The 22,214-nt window shown below is 42.6% G+C and overlaps 1 protein-coding gene across 2 annotated transcripts in view; it reads right to left on the bottom strand.

Moving 5' to 3' along the window:
* CUBN (cubilin) overlaps positions 1 to 22,214 on the bottom strand; it is a 211,110-nt gene that overhangs the window by 116,648 nt on the left and 72,248 nt on the right. For both annotated transcript variants that reach the window (XM_024106237.3, XM_005282453.3), the window contains exon 28: positions 13,138 to 13,297. In XM_024106237.3, coding sequence (XP_023962005.3) covers positions 13,138 to 13,297 — 160 coding nt within the window. The remainder of the gene's footprint in view (positions 1 to 13,137; positions 13,298 to 22,214) is intronic.

Genomic DNA, 22,214 nt, shown 5'->3' with positions numbered 1-22,214 from the left:
TATTGAGTAAGGTCCTACAAGGATTGGTCCTGAATCCGGTTCTGTTCAATATTTTCATCAATGATTTAGATAATGGCATACAGATGACACTTATAAAGTTTGTGGACCATAACAAGCTGGGAGGGCTTCCAAGTGCTTTGGAAGACAGGATTAAAATTCAGAATGATCTGGGCAAACTGGAGAAATGGTCTGAAGTAAACAGCATGAACTTCAATATGAACAAATGCAAAGTACTCCACTTAGGAAGGAACAATCAGCTGCACACGTACAAAATGGGAAATGACTGCCTAGGAGTGAGTACTGTGGAAAGGGATCTGGGGGATATAGTGGATCACAAGCTAAATATGAGTCAACAGTGTAACGCTGTTGCAAAAAAAGCGAACATCATTCTGGTATGTATTAGCAGTAGTGTTGTAAGCAAGACACGAGAAGTAATTCTTCCGCTCTACTCCGCGCTGATTAGACCTCAACTGGAGTGTTGTGTCCAGTTCTGGGTGCCACATTTCAGGAAAGATGTGGACAAATTGGAGAGAGTCCAGAGAAGAGCAACAAAAATGATTAAAGGTCTAGAAAATATGACCTATAAAGGAAGATTGAAAAAAATGGGGTTGCTTGTCTGGAGAAGAGAAGACTTGTCTGGAGAAGAGAAGGGAGACATGATAACAGTTTTCACGTACATAAAAAGTTGTTAAAAGAAGGAGGATGAAAAATTGTTCTCCTTAACCTCTGAGGCTAGGACGAGATTCAATGGGCTTAAATTGCAGCCAGGGTGTTTTAGGTTGGATATTACGAAAAACTTCCTAACTGTCAGGGTGGTTAAGCACTGGAATAAATTGCCTAGGGAGGTTGTGGAATCTGCATCATTGGAAGTTTTGAAGAACAGGTTAGACAAACACCTGTCAGGGATGGTCTAGTTTTACTTAGTCCTGCCTTAAGTGCGGGAGACTGGACTACATGACTTATTGAGGTCCCTTCCAGGCCTACACTTCTATGATTCAATGAACTATGTCATAATAGCATTACCATTTTAGCCACAGTAGCACTATTTTCTTTTCCATTTCAATCTCTGCTTTTGCTAACTTTACCTGCCATACAAAGTGGAATCGGTCACACTCTGTAGTATCTGTTATCATAACAATAATAATGCTTAGCAATTATACAGAAATTTTCATCTGAGGAGCTCAAAACGGTTTACAAAGGTGTGTGAGCATCACTAGCTTTAATATTGACTTTCTCACTGCGCCTCAGTTTTTCCATTTTTACAGGTGGAGAAACTGAGGCAAAAAGAAAAGGTCAAAATTTTCACCTAGAATTTTGTTTGACTAATTCTAGAAACCTACAGTCTGATTTTCAGAGGTGTCATGCTCCCACTGCTCTCAATGACTTCAACTGACTCACGCATGTTTTCGTTATGGGCCTTCCTTCTGTTGTAATCATATTATTTCCCATTAATTTAGAAATCATAAAATACAAGACAATGCAATTCCCATCAGCTTAATAAGCATGACTGCAAGCTGCCAAGCCACAACAGATGAATTAACTTCTTGGCATTTGGTGGTTTTAATATTAATCTTTCTTTATTCAGTTTCAAGTGTGCAATTGTAAAACACTCCACGTTAGAAACATACAATGCATTTCCCCTTCATATAATAAATTGCCTCTCCCCCATGGTTATTAAATTGATCAGTTATTGTGAGGATAAAAAAACCCAACAACCCAGTGGACCAGATGCAGGACCCCCAGTGGCATAAAGCAACTGAAAAGCCAGTCGATCAGCCCCTTAGATTTCCCTCTGTCTGGGTAAATCTTAAGTGGTTTATGACTGTTGTTGCAGCTGCTAAACCACTCCCATTCCCGGCCTCCTGCTGGGGAAACACACTGGGAGAGAGGCATAGCCAGGGCATCCCTATATCCAGACCTGACAAGACAGGGGAAAAGTGGGACAAATGCACCAGGACCTCTAAGTCTAATGTGTGTCTAAATGTGTAAATAAAGTGAATAGAAGGGGGTGGGGCCCCAGCAATCACATTATACCAGGCTCCAAATTTCTCTTGATGTCCTGCCTACAGGGCCGGCTCCAGCTTTTTTACCGCCCCAAGCGGCGAAGAGAAAAAAGAAAAAGAAAAGCCCGATTGAGCGGAGCGATTGAGATGCCGCCGAAATGTCACCAAAGAGGAAGCAAGGCAGTGAAGGACCCGCCGCCGAATTGCTGCCGCAGACCTGGATGTGCCGCCCCAACAACGGATGGAGTACCGACCCTTTCTATTGGCCGCCCCAGGCACCTGCTTCCTAGGCTGGTGCCTGGAGCCAGCCCTGCCTGCCTATATCCCATGTCCCAGCAATCACTGACTACCAGAAAGGTCTTTGCACAGAGCGTATAAGTTAGAGGAACCCCAGGACTGCTCTTAAATATATCAGGGGGCAGACCAGTTACTGGTCAAACCTAGTATCTGGGGCCCACAAAAGTAGCTTAAAGCCCCAGGCCTCTCCACCTCCATTGCTGCAGTTTGGCAGGACAGGAGAATCTAGCCTTGTGTCTTGTGACATGAAATCCCTGTATTAAAATATCTGGTTCACACCCAGAAAGGCAGATATTAACAGTGCAGGCAAAAATCATTAGTGGCCCAAAATTTGAGAATTTCCAGAATTAAACCCTCCCTGCAATGTCATTTGGTTTGCCCCCTCCTCCCCCCCACATTTACATGGAGTCATTATGAGGACAGAGATCATTTACAGATATTGCTCACTACTATTGCAGCTGTGACTAACTCCCCTTTAAGCCCCCAAAAAACAAATCATTTCCTTTATTACACTATTCTTCTTTTGCGTTTATCTCTGCTGGGGCATTTTGGAAGTCAAGGTCTGAAAGTTGTGTGCCGTTCTACTACTGCCATTCCCTCATCTTTGCAAAATGTAGTACTTAAACTCTGGTTTTGAGCCACACTCCAAGGAAGAAGAGCCCCACGGCGATTCACTGTAAAAGCTATGAAGCTGTGCCTACAGATGGGGAAAAGCTGGAGAAGCCAATGACAGATTCAACTAGGAGGATGTAGCCTCTCCTCTACCCATAGCTGGCAGCGGGTGAGAAGACCAGGAGCTTGCTTGATCCCCAAGCCTTTATTTCTCGGCTGCTGTCATCTGTATGCAGCAGCATATTGGTTCTGCAGGTGTTAACATAGAAGTCCATAAGTTTTTAATTCAGCCTCCATTAATCTTCTACCAACACAGCTTTTGTGGGGTCATTTGAGTCATCATTGACACCTGAAGGACATACACTGATGCAGGATCTACCTTACAGGTTAGCAAGGGACACAAGTGACAATTGCCTCAGGGAAACTTCAGAGGCATGAGAGCTGTCACTCTTCTTGCATTCTCTCAGTTCATCCAAGGTCATCTGCCCCTTCTAACAGGATTACAAAATATCTTGGTGTTTGTTCCACAGCACAGGCAAGCAACCCGGACTGATTGCAATCATGAGGCAAGAATTCAGCCTGCTCTTCTTTGGCTGTAGCTTTTGCAGCCCCTCTTTGTTTTTCAATACATTACGTTCTCTTTGCTATAGACACTCTGACCAATACCGTTTGCTCAGATCAGCCCAGCATTAAGTCTGCTTCATGTCATGCGTGCAGGGTCTGTCTGAATGCTGGCCCAGAGTTTGCAATCATGGAATGCATCGCTAGCTACAGTCAATGTCCCTGTGTCATTCCACTTCACACTGAAGTGTTCGCAAACGATAGGAGATTTTCAGATTTGATTTTCCTCTCAATTCCTATTCATCAGGGAAACGGAAGTCATTCCCTCATCAACAGGAAACACACTGATCCACTGAACATGCTTACAGAGATAATGGCTGTTTATTAACCTTGCCCTTGTCATAAAAATAATTGCAGAAGCTTTTATACTAAAAAAAGGTGTTTTGTCACATTTGGAAAAAAAAATCAACAAAGCCAACATCCAACCCAGAACAGTAAAATTCCAGGGCCAAAGTGCTACTTTATCTTAAGCTGAATCATTAGTTCAAGGAAATGTTTTTGTAAAATAATAACAACAAATTCCCTCTCTCATTCCCTCTTACTTAACTGCCATAGAAAAGTTAGACGTTCTAGTACCTATTAAAGCTACGCACAATATATACCCTGAACCCTGTATCTTTGTCTAGATGCCATACCTTCTGTTAAATTAAATTCCTTCCTCATGTATCTTTAAATCAATGGTTTGAGAAAGATTATTATTAAATGCAACTGCTTTCCTCAGCATCTTGGCTGATAAAGGGTTGGCTACTAAATGAAGGCAGCTACTAAGCCAGCGCAGTGTTACTTGCAATCTACACAATCAAAGTACAAGTGTGTTTGCTAATAGAAGGCAGGCAGCTTGCAAATGAAAATATATGGTCAGCTCCTCCACAGTCAGCTCAATTTGATGATCAGAGGAAATAGCAGCAGTTCTGAACAGGAACAAGCCAAGAAGTAGCAGCTTTAAACTGGAAAAGAGAACAATGAAGCTAGGCATTGGGAAGTTGGTGACCATGTGATGAAATCACAGTATAATAATTTATCCAGGCAGGGCCGGTGCAAGGAAGTTTCACACCCTAGGCGAAACTTCCACCTTGCGCCCCCCTCCCCCCAGCCCTGCGGCAGCTCCCCGCACCCCCTCCGCCCTGAGGCGCCCCTCCTCCCCCCCCGCAGCAGCTTCCCACCCCAGCTCACCTCTGCTCCACCTCCCCCCGAGCACGCCACCTCCACTCTAATTCTCCTCCCCTCCAAGGCTTGCGGCACCAAACAGCTGATTGGCGCTGCGAGCCTGGGAAGTGGGAGAAGTGGAGCAGCAACGGCGTGCTCGGGGAGGGGGCGTAGCAGAGATGAGCTAGGGTGGGGAGCCCTGTGGCAGCTCCCCCCCCCCCGCCCTCAGGCACTTCCGCGGCAGCTCCCCACCCCCCCGGCCCGGGGAGCCGTGCGGCACCTCCCCACCCCAGCTCACCTCTGCTCTGCCTCCTCCCCGAGCATGCCGCCCCGGCTCTAATTCTCCTTCCAGGCTTGCGGCGCCGAACAGCTGATTGGCGCTGCAAGCCTGGGAGGCGGGAGAAGTGGAGTGGCAACCGCACGCTCGGGGAGGAACGCTGTAAAAAAAAATTGGGGGCACTGCTTTTTGGCGCCCCCAAATCTTGGCGCCCTAGGCAACCGCCTAGTTCGCCTTAATGGTAGCACCGGCCCTGTATGCAGGGATGTTATTGAGGCTCCACCACTATCTATTTAAGAGAAAACTGCATTTGATAAGCAAGGCAGAGAAATCCCTATATTTGTAGCGTGGTGGGAAATATAAGATGGAAATAACCCAGGAAGGCCTTTCCAGACCTGAGATCTATGAATTAATGTTGGCTTTGAGTCTGTTCTCTGTCTTCCTTGGGATTAAGTATACTTTGCTCTATATGCTGTCAAGGATAACATAGTAGTAGGTTGTATGAGCCAATCATGCAGATACTATTACATGAACCTTTGCATCAAAGATACTCTGTTAGTTTACAGATGTCTTGATTTAAGGTTAAAAGTAATCTTTAAAAGTGTATGAAACCTCTCCTTTCTCCCATGTCGAAACAGCAGCTTTCGAAAGAGTTATGCAGTATAAGAGTGTTGCATTTGATTGACACATTACCACAGCAGGAGTGGATCCCTGCCAATTTACAATAATGTTCAGAAATCAAAAACTTCTAACCAGAGGCACAAGAGGGGAGAAAGGCTCCTTGTGTCCTCTCCTCCTTTCCCTTTGGCACCTCTGGAAAAGCAAGGCATAATCTGGCAAAAGCTACTTAAAAAAGAAATTAACCTATTTGAAGAAAATAGACTGTCAAATCACTCAGCATAAAGGTGACGCTCTGTGTGTGTGTGTGTGTGTGTGTGTGTCTTTGTCTCTCTCTCTCATGTGGAGAAAGTACATGGGAACTTTAGAGAAAAAATTAATTATGGAAAAACCAGTTGAATTGACTTTGGAAACTGATAAAGATTTCTCAACAAACCTACTTGCATGGCCAGAGTCCTAGGGGACCCTGCCACAGAGTACAGATGCAACTTGCTACCTATCTGAGCCTAGAGAAACTGGGAACATTTCAAATTAAACAGGCAACTATGACTAAGCTTGGTTTCCTGACAGTCACAAAGACATGTCTTTATTTAAACCCAAAATGGGTCAGACGAATGGAAAACTTACACTGAGCAGTAGACCTTTCCCTTTCTGCAACTCCTACATCTAACATTCAAAATTCACATACAGATTACTCACTGAAATTCTTTCAAGAATGGGTGATATTTTCTGTGACTTCAATCACTAATCCTTGGATGAGTTATCCAAACCACACACCAAACATCAAACTCTTCTATGCCATTAATTTTCTTCCACTGCACGTTGCTCCCAAAGCAGCATTTGAAGAATCTATTCTTTATACATGCTATGGCAAAAAAGCTGGTCAATATTAGACCTGGCTGAATAATTTGTAATACATAATTTATTCGATTGATATTCCTCAGCATCTTGGCTGATAAAGGGTTGGCTACTAAATGAAGGCAGCTATTAAGCCAGCGCTTAGGAGTTTAGAAATAGTTTCTGGGGTGAATAATTGATATTATAAATTACAAATTCTCTTCCTGTAAATATGTTGCTTGAAGTCAACTGTTTTGGCAAACGTTCCTGCCAGTAAACTTATTTTTTAGAATATTTATGGAAAGTAACCACAAAAGGGGCTTAATATAGTTGTAGCAAATTCATAATAAAATGTGGACACATATTTGGGAATGTTTGTTTGCAGTATTTGCCCAGCTCTAAGCTCTACAGCTGAGAAGAGAAAAAAAGTTCAAAAGCAAATTTTGATTCAGCCACTTTCGAAACACATTCCTATTTCACTTACTGGAACATTAGAGCATTTATCCGTACCAATCTTTTAAATAATTTTTATCTTGACTATTTACTGAAAAAGAATTTTGAATTGTATGTTTGATCAGTTCACAATTTACACTGTGTTGTTTAGCTACATAAATCACATAGCATTGTTCTGTTCCTTGATTGTAAACTACAAATATTATTTGTATTTATGTGTATTGTAAATCCCACTGTACTAGGCCCCCATTGTACTAAGTGCTGTAATAATACATATGAAGACAGAGTTCCTGTCCCAAGGAGCCTTCAATCAACTATAGGATTTGAAATTCATGCAGTGTCAGCTAATTAGGCTTGTTACCGGAGACATAACATGCATTACTTTGGAATTCAAATGATCTACAGACCAGAATCATTGGAAAATTGGAATTAACTGGAATTATGAATAATTTTGGAAGAATTCCGTGACCTATCTTTTGGAATCTAATAATAACTTCAGTCAGAAATTAAGAAAGCCGGCTACAAATAATGGAATATCCTAGCTTCTTCCCCCTTCTTCCCTGCAGAATTAGAAATTTATTTTTATTTAACCCAGAATGTAATTTCTCTCCTAAATAGAAGACACATTGCCTGTTTTATTGAGACAATGGAAGAGAATAAGCTTTAAGTGATGCTGCATCTATCTCTGCTAATCAAATATTTTCCAGTCTCTGGCTGGCACCAAACTTTCCCATTAAATCAGCACAAAACATTCAACAGTGCTTACATCTGTCTACAAACATAGGGTCGATTCTGCTTTAATTGAACTAAATGGGAATTTTGCCATTTACTGCATTAGAAGGAGGATTCAGTCTTTAGAGGGCAAACAAAAATTAAGGGACAGGCCCTGCAATGTATTGAGCACCCCAGTGCTTAATTTGTGCCAGGGCTTGCCAGGGCCCTGGCACCGCTGGCCTTGTAGTGGCAGCTATGAAAGAAAAAAAAATTGTTTGAGCCTCAGCACCTCTTTCGTTACAAATTAAGCACTGGAGCACCCTGAATTCCTCCGGAAGTTGAAGTGAATTTGAGAGGATTCAGTACCTAGCAAAAATGCTTAAAACCTTTTCTACAGCACAGAACTATTTGGGCAGGCAGTATTTGGGCAGCTGCACAAACAGGCAGCTGCACAATGGAAAAATGTCCAGAGGCTGAATTGTGTACACTATGTACTCAGGATGGGCAAAGCGCCCCAGAGCCATTTTTGGAAACTTTTCCTATATACTTTAAAACCTTGGGAAAAAAAGTGGGATTTCTTTTAGTAGCATAAAGGTCTCGGGGTTCCCTTGGAAAATAAATACAATGGCTACCTACCCTGTATCTAGTTGCTAGGAAACCAGACAACAAATAGAAAGTTCAAAAAACATATATTTAGTGGCCTCTCTTTCTTTTGGCTGAAATCTTAGTAACCACTAAAGATTGTACAAGGGACAATTTATAAAGGTCTTTGCATATTACTGCACATGACTGGTTAGAAGATGGTATTCATTAACAGGAGAAGAATTTGTACTTTCATAATCACACTTGAATTTGGAATTAGTAATCTACAAAAATCTATTTGCAAGATTTTTCAGATGTATTCACTGGTAAATTTTAGTCACACACTTAAAAACTTACACCACCACACTTAAAGTGAATTAGCAGTGTGCATGTAAAATCCAAGTTAAGGACATGAATAGTATCAGAGGTTGTTTGTTTCAACTGATTCTAATTATAAGGAACATTGTACATGAAATTTGCTGTGAGATACAGATCCAAAAACACTATTGCACTAAGAATAATTTGGATTTGATCCCGAAACTTTTACTCAGACTCACACAAACATATTTTAATCACAGAAGTTCCACTGAAGAAAACTGGACAACTCATGTGAGTAGGGGCTACTCATGAGAGTAGAGGTTTAAGGAACAAGACATTTCTGATATTCTACTCACTTTCACATCTTTGATCTCCTCAGTTCTGGTTATTTTCCTTCATATGCTCCAGGCTGAATATTGAATGACTAAAAGACTATCAAGACCAAAATTTTCATTATTCAACAAACGTTTAGATATGTAAATAAAGGTCTGATGTTCAGGGATATCGACCTCCACTATTCCCATTGGAAGCTGTGAGTGTTAAGCACTTCAAAAAATCAGGCCACTTTTATTGAGGTACCAAATGAGATTTTAGTTATCTAATGTTAAGTACTTATGTTAGAAAATGTTGGCCTTCATTCATATATATCACTTTATGCTGTATTTTCAAAGTGCTGTACAAACATTTATGCCTTAATCTTCACTAGCCTGCATGGGGTGAGTATGTAAGTATTGTATACTCTTTACAACGGCAGCAAACCTACTTTTTCGAAGTGGCCTCTAATTTTGGGGGGGCCCCTTTTTGGGGGCCAAATCAAGACACATAGGGCCTGATTTTAAGAATTGTTGAGCAGCACTTATAGATCCAATTAACCATACAGCACCTGTGCAAATCAGGCCCAAAGTGTCTCAAGTTTGGCCCCATATAAAGAAGGCACCAAAGTTCACAGGCACTTTTAAAATTTCAGCCCTCAGTGACTTGTCTCAGGCTACACAGCAAGTCAATGTGAGAGTTAGGACTAGAACTCAGAAATTCCTGGTTCTCGGCTCCATGCTTGAGTCGCTAGGCAGAACTCTCTCAAGCAAACTGTCAGTCTGCAAACAGTTACAGGGACTGTTTCTGCTGTGCTTCACCGCAAGGCTAACAGTCTTTTCACTTTCTTCTAACATAAACACTTAAAATATGTAGCAATTATTTAGGTTTTTTAACCGTTATCTTCTGCTAGGTAAAAGTATAGAAACAAAATAATGTCGTTTTCTTTAACTAAGAGCCATGACTCAAATATGCCTCTCTATGCCCTAGCCAGCCATCAGGGCTCCCCTGTGAAATCCAGCAGAGGGAAGAGGCTAGAGAGGCACAACCCTTTCTAACTCTATTACTCTGTTCTCAACAGTATGTGGTGCCTATATTTAAAGGAGAAAGGATTACATATGTCAGGCAGAATTGAAAGACAGAACAGACCAAGTCTGGCTATGCTGTAGGGGCCAAATCAATTTCACTTGTCAGATTCATTCAAAACCCTGCAGTCTAGTTACTAATTCTTTTAAGAAAATGCAGTAATGCACATTGCAAAGCAGCTGACTGTCTTACGAACATTGCTTAATAACGTAGCTGGAGTGCATAGGGAACGTGTGTCTTCTCACAGAGACAGTTGCCCTTGGTGTAATTTAGCACTGACAGACCTTTGGCCTCCCAACTCTTTTTTCTTTGTAGAGAAGTAATTCAATCAGCGTACCATCCCCACAACACCCACGGTGTTACCAAGTGTTGTTTCTTTCTTCAAGAGCACATTGTAGGAGCAAAAATGAACTTTGCATGTGTTGAGCTTCCTAGAAAACAGCAGAATTGGAATGAACAGTTTGCAGCATCAAGCTTTCTCATCGGGAATAAGCCCCTCTAAGATTCCAAGTGCTTGTTTACAGGAGTACACTGAACCAATGTAACTAAATTTACATTACATCAATTAAATCCCTTGTATGGACATGTATTTCAGTTTAAGAATGGTATATCAATTCCGCTGCAGTTGAATCCTTTGTATTAAAGCTTACTGCTTAAGCTAAATTGTTATAAGGCACTTTTAAGATGAAATAATAATAATAATCCCCACACAAGGGAGCTACACTGATTTAACCAAATCAGTTTCTAAAACAATGTAGTTAAATCGGTACAAATTTCTGGTACGGTGGAGGCATTAAAACTGCTCGGTTTCCATTTGGCAATTTATATTCTGCTCTGAAGAGGGAAGACCCAAAAGATTAGTTTAAATGTTTTATGCCCTTTGGTGGCAGAAGTGGGCTCACTGAGTCAGTCAGCAACAGGGAAAGTGTCTGGTTATTTGCGGTCATTGCACAGCTTCAAACAAAGATGCTGGGAAGGGAGGGTTGAGAACTGTGTCAGTGTGAAGTTGTACAAACACATGGCTGCAAATCTAAGTACATCCCTCTCAGCAACATGGCACATGAGTCTCAGAGATATATAGCATGCACACACCGTAGCCACCAGTTAAGATGTTTGGGGAACAGAATACAGGACTTTCCACTCCAAAACACTGGTCTCTACTACAAAAAGAGTCACATAGGCCCAGTCTCTCTCCTACACTGAGATCTGCTCAGCATAGTGGGGTCTTAGGTTACTGATACCTGACTCAAAATCCACGTCTGCTTCAGTCCCACCCCTGGAATAGATTAGGCCATGCTCCTTCCCATCCCTGAAATACCCTTACACTGGGTGGAGGGGAAGGGAGCAGTTGACACAGGAGCTATCCATGTTGGCTACATGTTGGCTGAGAGCTCCCTGGTCCCTTTGCCACACCCAAAGGGGCTGGAACAGGGCCAGAAGCTAGCCCATAATCTCAGACACTCAAGCAGGTTTGATTCTATACAGCAGAGGGCAGCGGTACATGCACATGTTACTAACCACTGCTAATACATTTATATTACAATATATGATGGAACTATGGCTAAATGGGGAACCTTTATTGTGTATATATGATGGGGCCAGGGATTACAAAAGACAGGAGAAAGGGGGTTGAAAATTAGTGCAAGAGGCATTTGCTCCAGTATCAGCAAGCTGGCACAAACTCCACATTGTGAAGTCCAGCTCCAGATGTGAAACTCCCCAGGGTTCGAGGACATTCAGATTCAGCGTTCTGGTTCAGCCCTCTCTTACAGAACTGCACTCGGGCCAGGAAGTTCAGATCCAAACCTCCCCAAAGTCTGTGGGGCTTCAGGCCCAGGTCTTGTGCATAGGAGTTAAAATGAGAGCTTACTGACACAGAAAGTAATGTACAATAGAGGAGGAATGTGGAGGGGGCGGGGGAGAGCTAGTTCTGAGTTTGGAGAGTTCAGGGCTGCGAGGAGGGAGAAAGAGGGAACTATGCACCAGGCAGGTTTTTCAGAGTTTTAGCAAAGAACGTTAAACAAAAACCATGGCTACTGTATGGGGGCTGATGTCATCTCTCTGTGCACACAAAAGGCTCCACTTTTTCTTCCTTTGTGTAGCTCCAGGATGACATCACCTCCCAGTCATAAGAACATACCCTTGTGCTGTAGCACTTCCCCTGCTGCTTCCAGCCGAAGGTCTCACTCCTTTCGCATATGTCACCCTTTTCCCAAAAACACTCCTTGACCTCCTTTGAATTCTTAACTCGACTGTCTAGTCAAAGAGAGCCCTCTGGGAGCCAACAAATGACAGCAGTCTGCGGCGGTGCTGGGGCCTCTGCCGCAGATTTCAGCTGCTTTACAATGCTGTCAAAGCTGAATAGTGTGAACTGATTAGGCAGACAGGGCAACTATGGCTATTTAATGATTTCCAAGGTCAGATCCTCTTTGATGGGATGTACAAAGGCGTAAGATTCAATCTTGTTATAGTGAATATTGCTGTTAAATGGGCACAGTGATAAGTTGCAGTTGTAGCTTCACTTCCGAAGAAAATGCAAACATAGCTTGCGTGAACATAGTGATTAACAGATTGGTTTATTAATGGGTATGCATGCTTGGCGAGTTAATGAAGTGTGTGGCAGCATCTGCTGCACGTGGGTACAGGGCAAAAGCACCCTGAGCACAGCACAGCCAATGCCATTTCATAGAGAGAAAGGAGTTGGGGGAGGACTGAATTGAATTTACTTAGTACTCATGGAAGGAACTAAATGTCAGCAAAGGAAACTAGAGAGCTGCTGGAATTGAACTGCCAAGTGCATACACCCCGAAATTGGGGGTTTGAAATCCAGGCCAGATCCAGGCCTGAAAGTTGTAGTGCTGGGCTCATCTCTAATGAAACATTAAGATCTCTCTTCACAGATCTTCAGCATAGGGGAAGTCACACGAACTTTCCCACATTGCCCTGCAAATGCAGCTCACCTTTGTTCCAAAGGAACTACCTCTAGCTGAGAAAGGCCAGTTCACTTACCGTGTACACTCAATCCATGGCCCCTATAATTAATTAGTTTGCCAATAAGGTAGATCCTTTCATATGTATGTGCATGCAAACATTAAGTATTAAATCCATTATAAAGTTGGAGGGGAAAGTGATGTTTTCATACCTATATCTGGTTTATTTCTAGTAATGTGCAATTAGCTGAAGTAAGCTTGGAGCATATTATACTGTAGAGAAGAAGGAATTATCCATTATAAAGTGACTGAGAAATTCTGGGTAGCTTACCATTTACGTGCCACAGCATCTGGAACCCCTGTTTAGAGGCTAGTCCATCAGAGTAAAACACAACATGAAGGCTGGTGCCTGTGGTATTCCCTGCAATGGGAACAGTATTTCCACAGAAAGTGTTTATCAGGTTGGATTGGGCATTGGGTCCATCATAGAGCTGAAATGAAACAAGAAGAATCCCAGTGTAGTAAAAGCAGCTTCCTGATTCCGAGGAATTATAATAGACTTCTAAAGAAAGAACAATGACACACAGTGTACATGCTACTCTACGCTAGCAAAATGTACTAGGAGGAGCACAGCTAGAGTCGGATGAAATGCTAACCCGTATTTAGCTCTGCTAAACTCAGATGGTCGTCTTGTACCGTAGGAATATCACCAGCCTTTTTCTTTTTCCATGTGTGTTGGGGGAATGGCTCTTTATATTCTTCACCTCCAACAATCCCTCCTCCCCACACAACACCAAGAGGAAATGCACCCACACACATTTTTAAATCATTCCCTCTCCAAACCCCTCTCTCCTCCCTCCCCCCCAAAAAAGAAATACTCCTAGGTTGAGATTTTTAAAATTGGGAGCCTAAAATTAGGCTCCTAAATCCATATTTAAACAAGCACCTGAATAAGTGACTTTATTGACAGCTGCTGGGTGCTCAGCACTTTTGAAAACTCAGCCATTTATTCAGGTCCCTCGGTATGGGGCCTGACTTTAGCCACCTAGTTTTGAAACTGTTTGGCCTAAAAATGCTCTGAATCAGTGGTTCTCAACCTGCACCCCAATCAGCACACAGCTGCGGCCCATGTGACATCCTCAGGGCCATACAGGCAGTATATATATCGTGTGGATGCAGCCCTCATAACACATAGAGAGCTGCATATGCGGCCCACAGTGGTAAATAGGTTGAGAACCACTGCCCTGAATACACACTGCCATTCTTGATCAAATGTCCAAATGCTAATATTGCCCATCAGGGCGAAGGTGTCTTATCTATAGCAAGCCTGAAAAAAAAAAGGGGGGGGGGCAGATCTTTCCATCTTAGCCAAATTCTGTTCAGTTTGTAACAACAGATATAGATTGTCAATTACGGTCATGTTGTTTGTTTATTTCTCAGGCCTACAGTTATTACTATCATACTCAAAGTTTGGAGCAACAACCTTGTACTTCTTTATCACTTTGCCCTGGTTTAGTAATCATCTGATTTTCTGACTCATAGGACATATCTTTTCAAGACAGTCCAGTAAATAGTTGGCATAGAAACCTTATTTGGACATCCTCATCACTGAGTCTCTGGCATGTTCCTTTTTAGAATCTCAGCAGAAACCTCTCTCTGTTTTGAGCTGACTACTGTAACAGTCTCTCTCCGCAGGCTGCAAAGAGCCAAAGGGATGATCTCTAGGGAGCCAGCCAAAATTGATCTTTGTTCTAATTTCAGAAGCTCTTCTCTGAACACCCGAAAGTCCATTGGGTGGAGCTGTGTTGCACTCTACACTCCCACGGTAAAATCAAAGGCGCTAATGAACCGTGCTGGTTGTAAGCTTTTGCAGAGTCACATATGATAAAATATTTCAATTAAGTGCTCTGCTCATGCTGTGCAAAGACTAGGATTTTCAGAAAGCCCTGTAGTGATTTAACACATTTACGGGCTTGAGGGGCAAGAAGTCCACTCAGATTCGCTCTCAAACCCTTAAGGGACAAATCAAGAGCAGCTGTCTTCTCTAAAAGATTTGCTGTAGTTCAACCAGAAGCTCTGGGCCTGTAGCAAGAACTACTGGGTGTAATTCTATGGCCTGTATTACGCAAGACATCACACTAGATGATCACATTTATCACTTCTGGCCTTAAAGTCCATGAACATATGAATCCCCAAAACATTACAAGTGAATTACAACAGGAGGCCTAACAGTACTGATTATCCTTTTCTCCAAAACTTCCAAGGTGAGGACAGACAAGCCTGAGAACTTCTTACTTCCAAACAGAAAAACCTCTCCTAGTTCTTGCAAAAAACTTTGTTTATTTGTGTTTGGTGCTAGGGCACAGAAGTTTGGTTAACGTCATCCTCCTCGGATGTTGACAAGTTTAACATCTGTCAATATTTTCTGCAACAACTGTGTAACTGACCGACAGGTAGATGAAATGAAGATGAGATGCACTGTGCACCAAATCACAGCTGGGACATTCTTTGTCTGTAGTTCATCAAAGCTAAATGAAGTCATATCCAATTAGATTTCCCATATGAATTAAAATGGTTGGTTCTTCTAAAAACATTACTTCCTAGAACAGCCTCTTAAAATAGACATCTTCCCACCCCACCCCACCCAAGTTCTTGGGTCTGAAAACTCTGAACAGAAAAATCTGAATAGGGAAATATGGATCAGTGCAGAAACTTAAGTATTCTGTACCTTTAAATGGAAAGCAAAAATGCACTAAAAATACATATTAAACGATTAAACACTAGGTACAATGTTAAAAAATAAAAGCCTATACAAGTTATTGACTGAACCATTCGGTAGCAACACTCAAATTGAAATGAAAAACAAGTCTCATGGATCTTTTCTAAGTTTGATTTCATCAAGTGGGCGTTAGTTTTACCCAAACAGACAGCTAACATCACATACCTATGTAATTCCCCTGAAAACAGTCAGTTTTTCAGTATACAAATAACGGTTACTATGGAAACCACTTAATCAGTGCTGCCTCTTGATCCTGTTTTCAGAGCAGAATATTATTCACAGGAAATTCAAATGACCAGCCAGCTGTAACTCATTGAGAGTGAGGCAGGCTTACTACAGCTAGAATTACAGACTTTTTTTTTTTTTTGAGGCTCTCTTACCCTTATAATGAAGGGAACAGCTGTGTATTTTTCAAGAAGCATTTTGAACATCTAAGAGCAAATTTTGCCCTTTGATATGCACAAGCAATTGCCACTAAAGTTGAGTGCAAATACTCTGGGCCACGATTCGTCTCTTTGAGTCTTAACTCTGCTTTTTGTTTACAGAGCCTCTGTTTTATCATCTGAACTACTCTCTGAACTGTTGAAAGAGGAGAGACAATTCTTGCCTAACCCATATCAGGCAGGGTATTTCCATTGTCTGGACAGGACAACTGAAGTATGAGGTAACTTGTTAGAGACTCCACCCCATAATGGCACTAGGAATTGATAACTGGACTCCTTCCAAAGTATTCATACAGGAACATGCATGCTCCCTTTCCGAGAAGATATTTGTTTTCTATTTTATTTGCTCAGAATTTTTTAGTGCTCATCCCAAGTTCTGGTTGCTTCACAACAATTAAGGCAGATAATACAACATGCAAAAAATTGAACCATCTAAAGACACTGAGTTCTAATAACCAAAAAGCCAGTTCCCTAATAACAATAATTTATTAAAAGATCCTCCATGTTCCAGCTCATCACCGTGTCTCCCACCCTAGTGCCCTAGGGGAAAAAGATGGTGCGGTTTGCAGAGTGCCCAGACAGTTAACGGATCTAGGCTCTAGAGAATTGACCAGAGAATGAGTTCCAAAACCAAGGCCCCTCATGGAAAACTCCTTTTTAGCATCCCTAGAAGTGGATGTAAATGCCCCACTGTTAACTCTCTAAGAAAGGAACCAGGCAGAGGGCCTTTGCTGCCCTGAAGAAGTTGCTAAACCTGCCTGCTGGAAAGAGAGACTCAGTGTGGCATGGATATAAAGGGGAAGGTGTGATATGCTGGAGACAGACTCCTGAGAGAAGGCCAAAGTGCTCTTTCTCTCCTCATAGCCTGGGGAAGACACTGGCTCAGGGTACTCCTTGACCAAATCCATTCCAGGAAGATGTGACAGCGTGGTCCAGTGGATGAGGCACTGAATGAGGACACAGGAGTTTTATTCCCAGCTCTGACCTGCTAGGTGATCTTGGGCAAGTCTTTGTGCCTGTTTCTCACCTTACTCCTTGTCTATTTAGACTGTAAGCTCTTTGGGGAAGGAACTATCTCATCCTACGTGTCTGTACAATACCTAGTAAAATGGGGCCTTGAACTTGCTCGGAGCCTGTAGGTGCTGCTACAACTTGCTGCTACTACTATTAATAATAAGCAAGAAGAAGCTGGTAAACTGACTGCCTTGCTTATGCAGAAGAGCAAGATGATTCCTCAGAAGCTTTACGTTAAAAACTGTGGTTTTTTCTTCTTTTCCTTCTTCCCCAGCTTTAGGGAACCTTGGCTGAAGCAAGCCTTCCTTGGTTTGACACTTGTTCTCTTGTTTGATCAGACTGGGGAAGGTCTCAGTCCCGATTCTACATAGATTGGCCACGGCAGAGAAATGCTCCATCTGGAGAGGCCCATGCCTTAAAAGGGCAGAAGACTTATCTTGTTTCCCTTTATTTTCCTTGTTTTTCTTTTTTGCCAGTACCCAAGGCTATGGTTCCATGGAACATGCATCTTCTGTATCAGGAGGGCTCCCTCTGAAGTTACCGCAACTGCCTGTAACTATGCAGAGCAGAGGCAATCTCTCAGGGACCAAGATCAAAAACCATTTAAGGCTTTACCAGTCAAAAGCAACAACTTGAATTCCACCTGGAGGTGCCCAGTGCAGACTCTGACTGGAGTGCTGGTTCAGTCTGCTTCCTGTGTGAACCTCTATGCTATGGCCATCATTATTAGCTTTTCATTTTTTACACTTTTCATCTTCACAGCACCTCACAAGAATTAATGAATTCCCATAATGCACCTGTGAGATAGGGGAAGTAGTAGTATCCCTCTTCCATGTAGGGTGAAAAACAAGGAGAGAAGTTAAGTGACATGGCTAAGGTCTCAAAGGGAGTCAGGACTGACATTAGAATTTGGGAGTCTCTTGCTGTCACATCTGCGGTCAAAGATTTGTTAAACAGAAGAAGCAGTCTGACAGGCAACACCTTGCTTGGGCGTTCTGGGATCTTGTCATGGAAACTCTCTAGGCTCCATTAGAAGGTGGATTACTCAATCCAATGAAAGGGAAAAACAAACACTCCATAAATACAATTTTGATTGTTGATATGAATTTGGTTGAACTCTCAGAGAATCTTTAGAGCCTTCTCATAGATCTTTCACAACAGCCTAGAGCTGAACTTACAAAATGAGCTGCTTCATGGCAGACCAGCAAAGACCTGTTGGGTTCCACCCATCTTCTGAGAGCTTCAGAGCAACCCTAAATCAGTAGATGTAGTGTGCAGAGCCGTGATGCTCTCAGAAGTGAAAAAAGAACCATGGTGATATTTTTGTTTGACAAACATAAGTACCAGGAGCAATGATTAAAGGCCATGTGGCCACCCTTCCAGCTTGGATAGTTCTCTGAAAAGAAAAAACTGATAGCCCCACAAACAAAGCCAGTTAGCAGAAAACAAAAGGTAAGCCAAAGAAGATAAAATAAACAACTGAACAGTAAAGAACTCCTAAGAGGACACAAGAAATGTAAAATCACCCTTTAAAAACTTTTTACTGATAAGTTCAGGAATTAACAGGGAAAATACATTTCCAAGAGACAAATTTTCTTACAGAAGAAATAGCTCATAAGGTGCAGGTTCAGAAACCCTCACATCTGTCAGCCAAAAAAAAGGGAAACTTAACTAATGCTTCAGGATGTGGGTCACCACAATAGCTCACTGCTATACAGACATTCACCATCTAGTGCTGGGGCAGTTGAAAGGTTTTAGTGATTTACCCTGTGTGGACCACTCTGATCTCTGCCACATACAGGAGCACAAAACTAAGACTAAAGGTGTGTGTGCATGGTGGGAAGGGATTACAATTACCTGTAGAGAAAAATCTCTGAGAGCTATTAATTCTAGATAGTTGTAGACGGCAGATTTTGCCTGCATTTACCAACTGCTGCAGCTAGAAATATTTTTGTTTTAAATCTAGGGCTTCTGTTATTTATCTTGCAATTTCCTGGAAAGTATTTTCATGTGATTTATTTAATGGTTTGACACCAGAGATGAAACCACCCCAAAACCCTTGCTCTAAAATCCACCAGATATTCCAGATGAGGAGGAGAGATTTCAGAAGCTGGAATTTGGCAACTGAACAAAACCCCCAGCTCTGAACACCACCAGAGTTTGAGGTATTTGAAATCTGGTTTAAAATGTAGTAGCTTAAGCCCAAATATCAAATGTACGTACACTACTTAGCATCTCCCATTACCTCTTTGCAGCCATCTCCTCCTAGTCTCCTCCGCTTCCTCTTCCCTCCATCCAGGATGTTAAGTTAGTCTCCCTCCCCACTTCATCTCCATCTCCATCCTTTCTTCCATGCTAAATGCTCCTGGATTCTCTTACCTGCACCTCCACACTCCCCTTCTTCAAACTTCTCCTCAAAGCTCTTTTCTTATGGGACTTATAAACCCTCCCCTTTTAGTATCTGTGCATGTGCATGGATTTTTCCACACAGAAGTATTACCAGCTGGGGAGTGACTGGCAGTCTCCACTCACTTTGTGCCACTTGAGCACCACAAACAGAGCAGAGCAGGCCAGAAAATATGGTCCGTGTGCTTTGCATGTCACAACTGTGGGCAGCCTTCCTCTATGTCTCTGCACCTTCATTGCATCTGTTTCATTAGTTAGCCATGTTCTTCTGTAGTACAGAACAATGTGAACTCATGCAACACAAGACATGTGAAAAGATAATCTCTTTGGGATTTACATAACCTACGGAATGTGCAAATGTCTAGTTTTTAATAACAGAAGTGGTATCTGATAAAGGGAGTCTATGTTTTGCCTCGTTATCTGAGCCTGCAACCTTGTTAAAAGTGTCAAGTTGGGTTAAATTCCATGTTTTACTGTAGTAAGAATTAAAAAAAAAAAAAAAAAAAGAAGAAGAAGAAAAATGAAAAGGAGGAAGAAGAAAAGAAGAAAGAGGAGGAGGAGGAATTTTCATTTCTTATCCTGCCAGCATTATCACCATTTCAAAGCAAATAAAGGTGAAAAACTGGCTACACAAGAGTTCGGTAAAACCTCATTTCTCCAGTATCTCTCCAGCTTTACACTTGATGCAAGAAACTGACTGGTTCCCTTTGCAAGGCTGTATTCTTTACAGTACATTAAAAAAGTATAAAGAAATGTAAGCTGTATCTATGAATGAACCAATGGAGAAGCTGTTTAACAAAGCACTGTGTATGAAGAGAACATACCTACACAAGAGTATGCCAAGCCTGCAGTTCCAAGCTAGATAGGGAAACGTTTGCATTGTTAGAGCATCTGTTTTCCTGGTACAAGGCACTAGGGATTTCAGAGTGACCTGCTTCCCCTCTCTGGTAAAGTGAAGAGCACTTTAGGCTAATAGGGCTCTTACGCAGCAAATTCCTGAGAAGATGGGTTTAGGTGAAGAAGCCTCCCTTTTCTTTCTGCTTGAAAAGTCTGCTTGAAGAGGAAAAGAAACAGAGTGCTTATGATGAAGCAGAAAAACCACCCACCAGCATGGAAGGGGTTAAAGAGAGCCTTTGGGCCCAGACAGCGTCTGCTCCATTATACCTGCAGCCAAAGCCAGGACTGGAGGGGAGAGAAAAGGAAAGAACCTGGCTCATTTCGGGACTGACTGGTGAAGAGGCAGGAGCTAACTGCCTCCCTATCGGAGGGGAAGGATCACTAGCCTGCCAGCCAAGGCAGTCTCCGGGGAACAAGCACCGTCCCACTGGCTAGAGGAGACTGAGAACAAGGCCTAGGAGCACCCGGCCTAAGACAAAACTGGGTGACCAAAGCATGGAGACCTTGTGGGGTTCTGACTCCACCAAATGTATGGCTGCCCTACCTGGAGGAACCTGGAGCTGCAACTGGACGCTACCCAGGATCCATGAGGGGACTCTACTAGAGACAAGCCGCCACTACAACTTGGACTATAGGGGCTATGCCCCAAACTGAAAGGACAGTGGTAGGAAGTAGCCCAGGGCAGTGGATGTAGGCTCCCTGCTGGGGCTCCCCAATTCAGGGTCTGTGATAAATGAGAGGGGGGATAGCTCCCTTTTGTGGACACCCAGCCAGTCAGTTGGCTATGGAATCACTCTTGGTGGTTGTTCTCCACTTGCTTTACCTCTAAAGGGTAACAAGCCCACAGGTAAAAGGAAAGGAGTGGGCACTTGACCAAAAGAGTAAATGGAAGGGCTAGAAATTTTTGAAATTGGGAAAAAACTTCCCTTTGTCTATGTGTTGTGATTCTCCGGGAAAGAGGGGAACAGGGAGCAGTTATGCTGTGAGAAGCTTAAGCCAGATATGAAAAACCATCAGATCATACCTAGAGATTGCTTATCTGAAACCCCAGATACATAAATAAATTAGGAAATGTCTAAAAAGATGCGATTAGGTTTATTTCTATTTATTTCTTATTGGCTTGTGGACTCCTCTCTGTTAACCCCAAATGCTTTTTGTTTTGCTTGTAACTTTTAAACTGGACCTCAAGAAGTTATTCTCGATGTTTAAATTTTGTAAGTGGGTTTTTTAAATCTAGCAAAAGCCTAAGTTCCAGATGTATTTTCTTTCTTTTTATTTTTAATAAAATTTACCATTTTTAAGAACAGGATTGGATTTTTGGTGTCCTAAATGGTTTGTGCACATGTTGTTAAATTAGCTGGTGGCAACAGCTGATTTCCTTTGTTTTCTTTCTCAGCTCTTCCCCGGAGGGGGGGTGAAAGGGCTTGAGGGTACCCCACAGGAAAGAATTCCCAAGTGCGCCTTTCTGGCTTCAAAGGGGTTTTTGCACTTGGGTGGTGGCAGCATCTGCCCATCCAAGGTCAGAAAGAAACTGTAACCTTGGGAGTTTAATACAAGCCTGGAGTGGCCAGTATTAATTTTTAGAATCCTTGTGGGCCCCCACCTTCTGCACTCAAAATGCCAGAGTGGGAAATCAGCCTTGACAGGTCCTAGGTTGGGACCTGGTGGAGTGGAAGGGCCCAGGTCACTCTACCTATCTCCCCCAGCCTTAAAGACTGAGGCACGTTGACCAAGCAAGGAGGCCGAAAATCAAGCACTTCAACCACTAGGCCGCCCAGCCCTCCAAGCCCCTGTTACAGTGCTCTTGTGACGAGAACAAAATTTATGAGCCTAAGGCTGGGGCTACTAGAGGCGGGACGTCTTGTCTTT

The sequence above is a fragment of the Chrysemys picta genome, chromosome 2 (genome assembly GCF_011386835.1).
Source record: "Chrysemys picta bellii isolate R12L10 chromosome 2, ASM1138683v2, whole genome shotgun sequence".
Lineage (NCBI taxonomy): Eukaryota > Metazoa > Chordata > Testudines > Emydidae > Chrysemys > Chrysemys picta.
This window is presented reverse-complemented; position numbering and strand designations above follow the sequence as displayed.